Source organism: Oncorhynchus mykiss, chromosome 18, assembly GCF_057628025.1.
Source record: "Oncorhynchus mykiss isolate SJ-2025 chromosome 18, ASM5762802v1, whole genome shotgun sequence".
Lineage (NCBI taxonomy): Eukaryota > Metazoa > Chordata > Actinopteri > Salmoniformes > Salmonidae > Oncorhynchus > Oncorhynchus mykiss.
In genome coordinates, this window is record NC_143039.1 from 70,797,905 (window position 1) to 70,811,904 (window position 14,000).

Below are 14,000 nucleotides of genomic sequence, written 5' to 3' on the forward strand. Positions count from 1 at the left end.
GATTGCAGCCCAAATAAATGCTTCACAGAGATCAAGTAACAGACACCTATCAACATCAACTGTTCAGAGGAGACTGCGTGAATCAGGCCTTCATTTATACATTTATTATTTATTTTATATTTCTCTAACTTGACTAGTCAGTTAATTAAGAAAAAAATCTTATTTACAATGATGCCCTTCCCCGGCCAAAAATGGATGACGCTGAGCCAATTGTGTGCCGCCATATTGGACTCCCAATCACGGCTGGTGATACAGCCTGGATTCAAATTTTTTCCAGAATTTTTCCGGAAATTTTCCATGGGAAGTTAAGTCCTGGAATTTGGGAAATTTTGCTTAAATTCATCAAAAAAGTTAGCTTATAACAGTGATTTTTTTTTTGTTGTTGGATACACACAAGGCAATTCTAGGTCTTGTGGCATATTTTGGTTAAACTATCCCCAATTCAATGGAGTTGCAATCCTCTGCAAGCACAGTGCATTCTTTCATCACATGTACAGCTGATTCTCAAGCTCTTTCACTAATGAGATGCTATTGAGCCCACACCACTGCACTGTCTGAGCTAATGACTACATGCTTTCTGGTAAGTTTTAATTACAATACTGGGTGGGGTGAATATATTTTATATGGCATACATCATTTTTTGTTAACTAGTAAAATAGCAGCCTACAGCAAAGTGTGTTTAAATAATTTCTAACATGTTAACAATTTCTGCTAGTTAGTTTTTGCTACTCTACCATGTGGGGTTTAGCTTGCTTGTGTAAGAGGTGAGTAACTGTCTGCAGGGAAGTCAGGCGCAGGAGAGCAGAAATGCAGAAACTCCCGGAGCAGTTTAATGTGGCAAAACAAACTGCACCCAGAAACAACAAAATACGGGTTGAAATAACCCGTCGCAAACCACATTTACTTTACAACAAACAATTCCACACACAGACATGGGGGGAACAGAGGGTTATATGCACATAAAGTAATGATGGAATGTAAACCAGGTGTGCGGGAAAACAAGACAAAACCAATGGGAAATGAAAGGTGGATCGGCGATGGCTAGAAGACCGGTGACGTCGGCCGCCAAACGCCGCCCGATTATTCTAATCTTTACAGGAAAATTCCACGTGTATTTTCTGATGTGTGGAGACATTTCACTGCAGCTAATGTAGAAGGAAAAGCTGTGTACATTTGAAAATTATGTGCCAAATCATATGTGAAGAATGCAACAAAGATGCAGAATCATCTGGCCAAGTGCATAAAGTTCCATCAGCGCCCACAACAAGCAACCTCTGACAAAAGTCCCTCTACTTCTATTTGAGGTGAAAATGATGAATCAGACACCTTAACGATATCAACAGCTCATGGTCCTCCTGGAATCAGAAGTTGTTTGGACCCAGTGGAGGAACGAAGTCAGAGAAATGCTGATGAATGTCTTGCTCGAGCTGTGTATGCAACTGGTTCACCTCTGATGCTCAAAAGGCAAGGTGTATTGGAAGAGATTTCTGAATGTTTTTCACCGAGCATACACCCCTCCAACCAGACATGCTTTATCTACTCCTTTGCTAGATACAGAGTTCAACAGAGTTGAAGTGAAGGTCAAGCAAATCATAGAGAAAGCAGACTGTATTGCAATCATCTCTGAAGTGTGGTCGAATGTTTGTGGGCAAGGAATAATTATCTACATCATCTCCACCCCTCAACCAGTATTTTACAAGAGCACAGAGACAAGGGACAACAGACAAACCGGTCTCTACATTGCAGATGAACTGAAGGCAAACATCAATGACCTTGGACCACAGAAGGTATTTGCACTGGTGACAGACAATGCTGCGAACATGAAGGCTGCTTGGTCTAAAGTGGAGGAGTCCTACCCTCACATCACACCCATTGGCTGTGCTGCTCATGCATTGAATCTGCTCCTCAAGGACATCATGACACTGAAAACAATGGATACACTCCACAAGAGAGCCAAGGAAATTGTTAAGTGTGTGAAGGGTCATCAAGTTATAGCAGCAATCTACCTCACCAAGCAAAGTGAGAAGAATAAGAGCACCACATTGAAGCTGCCCAGCAACACACGTTGGGGTCATTTGTTTGACAGTCTCCTGGAGGGGAAGGAGTCTCTCCAAGAAATGGCCATATCACAGTCTGCCGATATGGACAGACCCATCAAGAGGATCCTCCTGGATGATGTATTTTGGGTGTCAAATGGTAAGCAGCCTGAAACTCCTGAAACCTATAGCAGTAGCCATTGCACGGATTGAGGGAGACAATGCCATCCTGTCTGATGTTCAGACTCTGCTTGCAGATGTAAGACAAGAAATCCATACTGCCCTGCCCACTTCACTGTTTCTCCAAGCAGAGGAAACTGCAGTTCTGAAATACATAAAACAGCCTGAAGACTTTTGCCTGAAGACATACACGCTGCAGTGTACATTTTGGACTCCAACTCTGCTGTCTGGTGCGGAGAAGTACACTTCCAAGCAAGGGCTTTGGGACGGAGATGCAATATGGCAGTCGTGCCAACATATCTCATCAGCCACCTGGTGGAGGGGACTTTGTGGATCTGAGGATCTCTTTCCCCTGTTGCCTCCATCATCCTCTAAATCCCACCAACATCAGCCGCCTCAGAGCGCAACTGGTCTTTGTTTGGGAACACACACACCAAAGCACGCAACAGGCTGACCAATCAATACAAGGGTTGAAAACATTTTGGCATCTGGGCAAATTTGAGGCTTTTTGAGCCTGACAATGAGCCATCCTCAACAAGGTTGGAAAGTGACTGAATATGAGGCCTCAGTCTGATGTTCAAGAGGTGGACATTGAGGAAGTCCAGGGAGAAGACATGGAAGCCTGAGAGGAAGACAACCAAAGCTTTAGTTTCTAGTTTCATTTTACAGATGTATGTTGAAAACATTTTTTGGGAGATGTGATGGATCATTGGGGATCATTCAATATTCACTTTCTTTTGTTGTTCAGTGAAATCATCCCATGTGAAGTCAACTCATTTAATTAAAGTTACATTAGTAAATTAAAGGTTTTAATTGACTTATTCTATTGGAATGATTTAATAATTTGCAATTATGTATACTTATAATAAAGGTAAAATATTTATGTGTCTGTCTCCATATGATATTGTAAATATATCCAATGCAAAAAAACATCTACATTTAAATGGTATTAATATTAATTTGTATATATTTCCCATTCATTCCCATGTATTCCCATTAATTCCCAATGGAAAGTTTCCACCTCTGAATATTCCCCAAAATGTGCAACCCTACCACAGACCATTGATTTCCCATGTTTGGACAAAAGAGCATCAGAATTGTGGAGGAGGAGAAACTACTGACATTTGAAAGGTTAGGCAGAAATGAAAAAAATCATAATATTCAGATTCCACACCACCTGCACCTGGCTGCATACCAATTTATTCAGCAGCGATGTGATCTCGGCGGTGTGTTTAAGGGCATCAGATAAGCCGGTATACCTTCTGGGATTCAACAGAGCGGCCAAGCTGTGCTGAGCTGGCTCGGAGGCACTGCTAACGATATGAGGGAACGAATGCTGCTAGCTTGCGCTAATGACAGGATTAAATAAGGTGACAACGGTCGGAGCTGGGCCCAGGGAGAGATATTACACTGCGCGCGCACACACACACACACACACACACACACACACACACACACACACACACACACACACACACACACACACACACACACACACACACACACACACACACACACACACACACACACACACACACACACACACACACACACACACACACACACTCGCTCGCTGCTGCTAATGACAGGATTAAATAAGGTAGCACTTTGAACTAGGCAAGGATAAATATTGCACCATTGAATCTTACAGCCAACATCTTTCAGGACTGCAGATCCAAACTACACCCACTACCAAGCTACCTGGCGGGGTCATGCCAACACAAACTAGGGGGTAAAATCAATGACATTCATTGATCATTAATTAATTGGTAACAGAGTGTACTTGTTCTAAAAACGTCTCAACAGCCTGAACAGACAGAACAGGAGGGAGATATCTCCTGAGCGATAGACAGATAACTAACTTCCAGACCTGGGTTCATTTACTAGTATTCAATATAATAGATGTGCTTGCCTGAGCTTGCCTGGTGCAACGGGAACCAATAGAAAAGACTCTGAAATGCCAACCCCGCTAAAGCAGTCAGTTATATAGATAAATCTACTTTTGCTTCCACATGAACAGGGGTTTATTCACTATTCAGCAAACAGGGAGGGGCACCTTCCTTTATTTGTCCAAAAAGAAACTCACATTTTCTTAGCAAAATATTTTCCTTTGCAAAACGTTTTGCTACAATTTGCTTCCGTGTGCACTAATGAATACACCCCCAGTTTACAGAGTAGACAGAGGAGGAGGGAGGCTGTCTAATAGACAAGTGGGGGCTTTGGCTCCAGACAACCACGCTACAATAACACAAATTAAGTAGCGAGAACCACTTAGCATGTGGCTTCTGTTAAATGTGCTAGCTGATTAATAAGATTCTCTTAGAGGCTCCTTAGGGGGTGGGGGGTGGGGGGAGGGCTGTGTGTGACTGAATTTGGTGAATAAGTGTCTGTGTTTGTGTGTGTGTATTGCCAATTGAAGCAAAAGCAATGAACAGAGTCAATGACTTTCTGTGTCCCCATGAGAGACTCCGTGATAGGCTTTAATTAACAAAAGAGCTACGTTAAAAGAGGAAATGTTTCTTTGCTTCCTCTATGTATTGCCTTCATGTGGGACGTACGTCTCGACTGACCGGTTGATGTGCTGTGAACGATGAAGATAACCACCAGTCAAAACAGGTGGGCTCTGGGAATTGAGTCATCAGATCTGCCCACAAACTGTATTTATAATATTATGATGCTTACGTAATGTCCTGAATAACTATGTAACTTATCAACTTATATCCTTTCATAACTAGATTGGAATAAGTGACAGTTTTGCGTGTTGCATGTGAGGAGTGATAACCACATTCTATAGATTGAGTTTCCCCCGGCCACTCTGTGATGTGATCTACATGAAAACACTTTTTTTTGTTTGTCATTCTGGACAGCAAACTGCGTGAATAAACCGGCTGCAGGCTATAATTTGATTACTTGACAGTTGAAGACAATCTAATAAACTAAATTAATATCTTTAATAAGCGTTGTATAAATCCTGGCTAATTCAAAGTAGAGTGTTCACTAAGGGGAAATAAAGTTGTCGCTCTAACTCGGTGGCCCATTTCAAATGAATCGAAGCAAAACTCATTCCAGAGTAATTCCCAAACCCAAGAAAAATATAGGGAAACATTGCTGTGTATTATCTCTAGTCTAGTACGTTCATATCACTAAGCAGAAGCAGCTACAGTGGCTTGCGAAAGTATTCACCTACCTTGGCATTTTTCCCATTTTGTTTCCTTACAAACTGGAATTAAAATAGATTTTTTGGGGGTGTTTGTAACCATTTTATTTACACAACATGCCTACCACTTTGAAGATGCAAAATATTGTTTGGGGTGAAACAAACAAGAAATAAGACAAAAAAATGAGAAACTTGAGGGTGCATTACTATTCACCCCCCAAAGTCAATACTTTGTAGAGCCACCTTTTTCAGCAATTAAAGTTGCAAGTCTCTTGGGGTATGTCTCTATAAGCTTGGCACATCTAGCCACTGGGATTTTTGCCCATTCTTCAAGGCAAAACTGCTCCAGCTCCTTCAAGTTGGATGGGTTCCGCTGGTGTACAGCAATCTTTAAGTCATACCACAGATCCACAATCGGATTGAAGTCTTGGCTTTGACTAGGCCATTCCAAGACATTTAATTGTTTCCCCTTAAACCACCCGAGTGTTGCTTTAGCAGTATGCTTAGGATCATTGTCCTGCTGGTAGGTGAACCTCGGTCCCAGTCTCAAATCTCTTGAAGAACAAAACAGGTTTCCCTCAAGAATTCTCCTATATTTAGCGCCATCCATCATTCCTTCAATTCTGACCAGTTTCCAAGTCCCTGCCAATGAAAAACATCCCAACAGCATTATGGGATGGTGTTCTCGGGGTGATGACAGGTTTTGGGATTGCGCCAGACATAGCGTTTTCCTTGATGGCCAAAAAGCTCAATTTTAGTCTCTAACCAGATTACCTTCTTCCATATGTTTGGGGAGTCTCCCACATGCCTTTTGGCGAACACCAAACGGGTTTGCTTATTTTTTTCTTTAAGGAATGGCTTTTTTCTGGCCACTCTTCCGTAAATCCCAGATCTATGGAGTGTACGGCTTAAAGTGGTCCTATGGACAGATACTCCAATATCCACTGTGGGCTTTGCAGCTTCTTCAGAGTTATCTTTGGTCTCTTTGTTGCCTCTCTGATTAATGCCCTCCTTGCCTGGTCCATGAGTTTTGGTGGGCGGCCCTCTCTTGGCAGGTTTGTTGTGGTGCCATATTCTTTCCATTTTTCAATAATGGATTTAATGGTGCTCTGTGGGATGTTCAGTTTCTGATATATTTTTATAACCAACCCTGATCTGTACTTCTCCAAAACTTTGCCCCTGACCTGTTTGGAGAGCTCCTTGGTCTTCATGGTGCCGCTTGCTTAGCGGCGTTGCAGACTCTGGGGCCTTTCAGAACAGGTGTATATCTACTGAGATCATGTGACAGATCATGTGACACTTAGATTGCACACAGGTGGACTTGATTTAACTAATTATGTGACTTCTGAAGGTAATTGGGTGCACCAGATCTTATTGAGGGGCTTCATAGCAAAGGGGTGAAAACATTTGCAATGACCACTTTTCCGTTTTTTATTTTTTGTAATAATTTTTTGAAACAAGTTATTTTTTTCATTTCACTTTACCAATTTGGACTATTTTGTGTATGTCCATTATATGAAATCCAAATAAAAATCTATTTAAATTAGAGGTTGTAATGCAACAAAATAGGAAAAATGCCAAGGGGGGTGACTACTTTTGCAAGGCACTGTAGGTGCTGCTAGCTTCAACATTCAGACCAGCTCTCCTTATTTGACGGCAGGGATGGATGTACAGATTATTCATAATAATAACATGATTGATCAAATAGTTAAGCTGTGCCTTTTGAACATCTGACAGACAAATGAAAAACCTTTTAATAACTGTAATCAACAAACCGTGAATGTGACTTGTCAATCCATACTATATCAAAGTCCATGCCTGTAGTTTACCCATAATCCATTTGGGCGGAGCTGAAACTAAAGTGACGGTTTAGCAGTTAAGACTGTTACAGTAAAGTGATTGGAGTACCTCGTAAGCCACCCCACCGGCCACAATCGAGACAGACTGGTTAACCGTGAGAGACGTTTGATACAGGCCAGGATCAATAAGCACTTGTAGTAAAATCATAAGTGCTGGCTGTAGCAGAATGACATGGGCCTTGCTATTGAGATACTTTATCTGTTTTTTTCCAGTAGCACTATGTCAACAATCAGTGTAAGAGCAGCCTTGTGTGTCATTAGCAGTGTGAAGAGGCTGTATGTGTCTTGTATAGAAAAAATATATTTGGGCAAGTGCTCATTTCTCAGAGCGCACCCTGTAGCCAATAATCAATATGACACAGGTGTATAGAGCCATGTCCCTTCTCTGATTCAATACAAAGACAGTCAGATTGGAGAGAGGCATCGAAGCGCAATAAGTCAAGATTAAATTGACTATGAAAATGAGCTGAGGCAATAATGAATGCTAGCTGCCATGTGTGTCAGAGGCCCTAGGCAGGCAGCGTGCATGAGGGGAAGAGGGAAGAGGAGGAGGAGGAGGAGGAAGAGTAGAGGGAGAAAGAGGAGGAGAGGGAGTAGGAGTAGAAAGAGGAGGACGAGAAAGAGGAATAGGAGGAGGAAGAGGAGGAGCGGGAGGGGAAGAAGAGTAGGAGGATGAGAGGGAGGAGGAAGAGAGGGAAGATGAGGAAGAAGAGGAGGTAAAAAAAGGAGGAAGAAGAGGAAGATGAGGTGGAGGAGGAAAGGGAGGAAGAGAAAGAGGAGGAAGAGGAGGAAGAAGATGAGGAGGAGGAGAAGAGGGAGGAGGAAGAGTAGTAGGAGAGGGAGGAGGAAGGTCGGAGGAGAGGGAGGAGGAAGAGTAGGAGGAGTCGGAGAAGGCCTAGGAGCTTCACTCCGCTGCCTGTCAGACCATTGATCTCTTCCTTTTCCTCTGGCTTTGTTCTCTCCTCTCTATCTCTACCTCTCACTCACTATCTTTACCTCTCATTTATTATCTCTATCTCTACCTCTCACTCTCTAACTCTCTCTCTAACTCTCACTCGCTACATCTCTCACTCTCTCTACCTGTCACTCTCTACCTGTCACTTTCTACCTGTCACTCTCTGCCTGTCACTCTCTACCTCTCACTCTCTACCTCTCACTCTCTACCTCTCACTCTCTACCTCTCACTCTCACTCACTATCTCTACCTCTCACTCACTATCTCTACCTCTCACTCACAATCTCTACCTCTCACTCACTATCTCTACCTCTCTATCTCCACCTCTCAATCACTATCCCTACATGTCACTCACTATCTCTACCTCTGACTAACTATCTCTACCTATGACTAACTATCTCTACCTCTCACTCACTATCTCTACCTCTCACTCACTATCTCTACATCTCACTAACTATCTCTACCTCTCTATCTCTACCTCTCACTCACTATCTCTACCTCTCACTCACTCATTCTTTCTTTCTCCCTCTCTCTCCTCCTCCTTTATCACATTTGTTTTCCATCTTTCTCTCTCTAACCATCTTTTATATTTCTCTGTCCCTGCCTGTCTCTCTGATGTAGTTGTCACCATGGTAACTGAGCACGAAGAATCCGCTGCCGCTGAAGTCGCTGTGGAACTTAATGAGGATCTGGTTGGAGGTGCTGTAGACCGACTCCAGCGCTGTGTTCCCACTGAACTGACCGATCTGGGGGGAGCTCTGGTCTGGACCATCCCTGTAGACAAACACAACATACACACCAAGGATCAATGACAAATCCCTCCGTATGGGCAGGTGATGGACATTGTCAATAAACAATGAAGACAAGACATTGACCAATACAGACATATCTTTGAAAGAGGCCCATTGGAAATCTATTGCGGTCATTTTTAATTAACATTTCCCACGTCAATGTATTGTAGAGAGCAGCCAATTGATACATAACCAATCACTGATCTACAGTATTCCTTCCAGAAAGAGACGATTATAGCATCTCTTTTATAAACTTTATTTTTGGAGAAGCATAAGGTGTCATTACAGAGACTGGGTTTTAAAATGCAGAAAGGTACCCCAGATATCAAACAAGTTACCCAATTAAGAGACAGGGGCAGGAGGAGGGTTACATCTCTGTGATCGTGACAGCCAAAGAGCAGACCACCCCCATGGGTCAAATCTGGAGCCAGTCAAAGGTAAATGAGTGCGTGAATGTGAGAAGGGGGTCTGTTTAATGGTGCTCAGTGGACCCCCACTCTGGGCACCGCTGGGCCAGAGCAGTCCTAGGGAACAAGCAGAGAAGTTTTATTAATCTGGCTAATCTCTGACACCTGGGATTTTTCGGGAGCACGGTGTGTGTGTGTGTGTATATGTGTTTGTGTGTCTGTGTGAGGGAGACTGCTTGAGTGATTGTCTCTTTGCATTAGTGCATACGTGAGTAGTGTGTGAGTGTGTGCGTGCGTATCAAGTGTGTGTGTGTGTGTGTGTGTGCGTGCGAATCAAGTGTGTGTGTGTGTGTTGTGTGTGTGTGCGTGTGTGCGTGCGAATCAAGTGTGTGTGTGTGTGTGTGTGTGTGTGTGTGTGTGTGTGTGTGTGTGCGTGCGAATCAAGTGTGTGTGTGTGTGTGTGTGTGTGCGTGGGTTTGAAGCCAGCATGACATCTCACAGCGCTGAGAACAGATTGAAGCGCTGGCAGCCTGCCGCATTCAGCAATATAAATACATACTATGAGAAACTGAAAGCGAGCCGTGGGGGGGGAGGGGGGGGGGGTGACAAAAAATGCATTATTTAAACATGCGGGGGGACAAAGGAGGGACTTATTATTTGTGTGCTCATGGATGGAGGACATAGAATTAATCTATTCCATCCATTACGCTCTCTCTTTCTCCTCCTTCTCTCCATCCCCTTCCACAACAGGGGTGTCAGAGTGCTGGGGAAGACAATTACTCAGGAAGCCGCAGTCTTTAAAACATCAAGATGCCTTTGACTGGATCTATGGGGATACATGAAGAACTTGCCTTTTGGCGACTGCATTACTGCATTACATTTCCTTAAAAAATCTTTACCGTTCACAGGGAGAGATTAAAAGTCTGAGTACATTGATCATACTATTTAAATGGACTAACTGTGCGTGTTATATCACTGTTGGTCCGTTTGTTTAATGAAGGGATGGAGTAGGGATGGAATGATGGAGGGAACCAGATGGAGAGAGAGAGAGAAAGGGGGTGAACAGTTCAAATCTCTCTCAAACCAACCAGAAGACAAAGTTCTGTTTTATCAATAGGGAGAAATGCAGTAGCTATGGTAACCACAGAAAGGATGCATCCAATTAAGAAAGAACAGTTTGGAAGAGAGGTTTGAGAGCACAGGGGAACGTGAAATGCAAAAACAAAGTTGGCTTTTTTCCACAAATGTATAATTACTTTTACGTTTTAAAACAACAACACAATATGGAAAACTTTTACCATACCGAAGGTTTCTGCCAAAATAGGTTTTAGTAATAATTCTACTAATTAAGCATCCAACACGTATAGTCAAGGGTTAGCTCTACTATAGTTGGCTAGGCTAATTGACTATCACATGGTTTTACAGAATGTCTTGTAATTTCTTGTTATCTCCTCATGGGAATTGCAACAAAAGTCTAATTTCATTGAAACTAACTAAAAAGTAATTATTATGTACAACATGACACAATTTACATCAATTTATTGCAATAAACACCTCAGTTGCTGTGTTAGAGGTGAGTGGGAAGAGGTGAGTGGTAAGAGGTGAGGTGTAAGAGGTGAGGTGTAAGAGGTGAGGTGTAAGAGGCGAGGTGTAAGAGGTGAGTGGTAAGAGGTGAGTGGTAAGAGGTGAGTGGTAAGAGGCGAGTGGTAAGAGGCGAGGTGTAAGAGGTGAGGTGTAAGAGGTGAGTGGTAAGAGGTGAGGTGTAAGAGGCGAGGTGTAAGAGGTGAGTGGTAAGAGGCGAGGTGTAAGAGGTGAGTGGTAAGAGGTGAGTGGTAAGAGGCGAGGTGTAAGAGGTGAGTGGTAAGAGGCGAGGTGTAAGATGTGAGTGGTAAGAGGTGAGTGGTAAGAGGTGAGTGGTAAGAGGTGAGGTATAAGAGGTGAGTGGGAAGAGGTGAGTGGTAAGAGGTGAGTGGGAAGAGGTGAGGTGTAAGAGGTGAGGTGTAAGAGGTGAGGTGTAAGAGGTGAGTGGTAAGAGGTGAGTGGGAAGAGGTGAGGTGTAAGAGGTGAGGTGTAAGAGGTGAGTGGTAAGAGGTGAGTGGGAAGAGGTGAGTGGTAAGAGGTGAGGTGTAAGAGGTGAGTGGGAAGAGGTGAGTGGGAAGAGGTGAGTGGGAAGAGGTGAGTGGGAAGAGGTGAGGTGTAAGAGGTGAGTGGTAAGAGGTGAGTGGTAAGAGGTGAGTGGTAAGAGGTGAGTGGGAAGAGGTGAGTGGGAAGAGGTGAGTGGGAAGGAGAATGATAGCCTAGTTTTTCTACCTGGCCTTCCAACCAAGGTGAATGAACAGAGGAGCTACTATAGGTGAACATAGGAGCCACTATAGGTGGACAGAGGAACTACTATAGGTGAACAGAGGAGCTACTATAGGTGAACAGAGGAGCTACTATAGGTGAACAGAGGAACTACTATAGGTGAACAGAGGAGCTACTATAGGTGAACAGAGGACCTACTATAGGTGAACAGAGGAACTACTCTAGGTGAACAGAGGAGCTACTATAGGTGAACAGAGGAACTACTATAGGTGAACAGAGGAGCTACTATAGGTGAACAGAGGAGCTACTATAGGTGAACAGAGGAACTACTATAGGTGAACAGAGGAAACGTGAGGAAGCTCTTCATTAACCCTTTTCTCCATTAACCTCCACCACCGCTGATTTAGAAATGGACATGAAAAAAAATCTTCGCTCGAACGTGATTGGTCAAACTCCCCCAGCCCTCCTGTATCAATGAACATCATTTGTATCCTGTTGGGTTGCTACACTTCTGTGTTGTGGCACTCTAACGTTGCCCACTCAGAGTGCTGTGAGAAAACTGAAAATCAGTCCCCATGTGGGATAAAAGGCAGGAATTCAGTTGGTGAGGGATTAACATTGCACCATTCCTGCTAGTAGAGAAATAGATATCTAACTGTGTAAAAGGGTTTAACATTGCACCATTCCTGCTAGTAGAGAAATACATATCTAACTGTGTAAAAGGGTTTAACATTGCACCATTCCTGCTAGTAGAGAAATACATATCTAACTGTGTAAAAGGGTTTAACATTGCACCATTCCTGCTAGTAGAGAAATACATATCTAACTGTGTAAAAGGGTTTAACATTGCACCATTCCTGCTAGTAGAGAAATACATATCTAACTGTGTAAAAGGGTTTAACATTGCACCATTCCTGCTAGTAGAGAAATACATATCTAACTGTGTAAAAGGGTTTAATTAACATTGCACCATTCCTGCTAGTAGAGAAATACATATCTAACTGTGTAAAAGGGTTTAACATTGCACCATTCCTGCTAGTAGAGAAATACATATCTAACTGTGTAAAAGGGTTTAACATTGCACCATTCCTGCTAGTAGAGAAATACAGATCTAACTGTGTAAAAGGGTTTAACATTGCACCATTCCTGCTAGTAGAGAAATACATATCTAACTGTGTAAAAGGGTTTAACATTGCACCATTCCTGCTAGTAGAGAAATACATATCTAACTGTGTAAAAGGGTTTAACATTGCACCATTCCTGCTAGTAGAGAAATACATATCTAACTGTGTAAAAGGGTTTAACATTGCACCATTCCTGCTAGTAGAGAAATACATATCTAACTGTGTAAAAGGGTTTAACATTGCACCATTCCTGCTAGTAGAGAAATACATATCTAACTGTGTAAAAGGGTTTAACATTGCACCATTCCTGCTAGTAGAGAAATACATATCTAACTGTGTAAAAGGGTTTAACATTGCACCATTCCTGCTAGTAGAGAAATACATATCTAACTGTGTAAAAGGGTTTAACATTGCACCATTCCTGCTAGTAGAGAAATAGATATCTAACTGTGTAAAAGGGTTTAACATTGCACCATTCCTGCTAGTAGAGAAATACATATCTAACTGTGTAAAAGGGTTTAACATTGCACCATTCCTGCTAGTAGAGAAATACATATCTAACTGTGTAAAAGGGTTTAACATTGCACCATTCCTGCTAGTAGAGAAATACATATCTAACTGTGTAAAAGGGTTTAACATTGCACCATTCCTGCTAGTAGAGAAATACATATCTAACTGTGTAAAAGGGTTTAACATTGCACCATTCCTGCTAGTAGAGAAATACATATCTAACTGTGTAAAAGGGTTTAACATTGCACCATTCCTGCTAGTAGAGAAATACATATCTAACTGTGTAAAAGGGTTTAACATTGCACCATTCCTGCTAGTAGAGAAATACATATCTAACTGTGTAAAAGGGTTTAACATTGCACCATTCCTGCTAGTAGAGAAATACATATCTAACTGTGTAAAAGGGTTTAACATTGCACCATTCCTGCTAGTAGAGAAATACATATCTAACTGTGTAAAAGGGTTTAACATTGCACCATTCCTGCTAGTAGAGAAATAGATATCTAACTGTGTAAAAGGGTTTAACATTGCACCATTCCTGCTAGTAGAGAAATACATATCTAACTGTGTAAAAGGGTTGTGTAAAAGGGTGTAACATGTGTAACTGTGTAAAAGGGTTTAACATTGCACCATTCCTGCTAGTAGAGAAATACATATCTAACTGTGTAAAAGGGTTTA

The 14,000-nt window shown here is 42.3% G+C and overlaps 1 protein-coding gene across 1 annotated transcript in view; it reads right to left on the bottom strand.

Moving 5' to 3' along the window:
• csmd3b (CUB and Sushi multiple domains 3b) overlaps positions 1 to 14,000 on the bottom strand; it is a 425,045-nt gene that overhangs the window by 144,931 nt on the left and 266,114 nt on the right. The window contains 1 exon segment of the mRNA XM_090209281.1: positions 8,815 to 8,960. Within this exon segment, the coding sequence (XP_090065407.1) occupies positions 8,815 to 8,960 (146 nt within the window).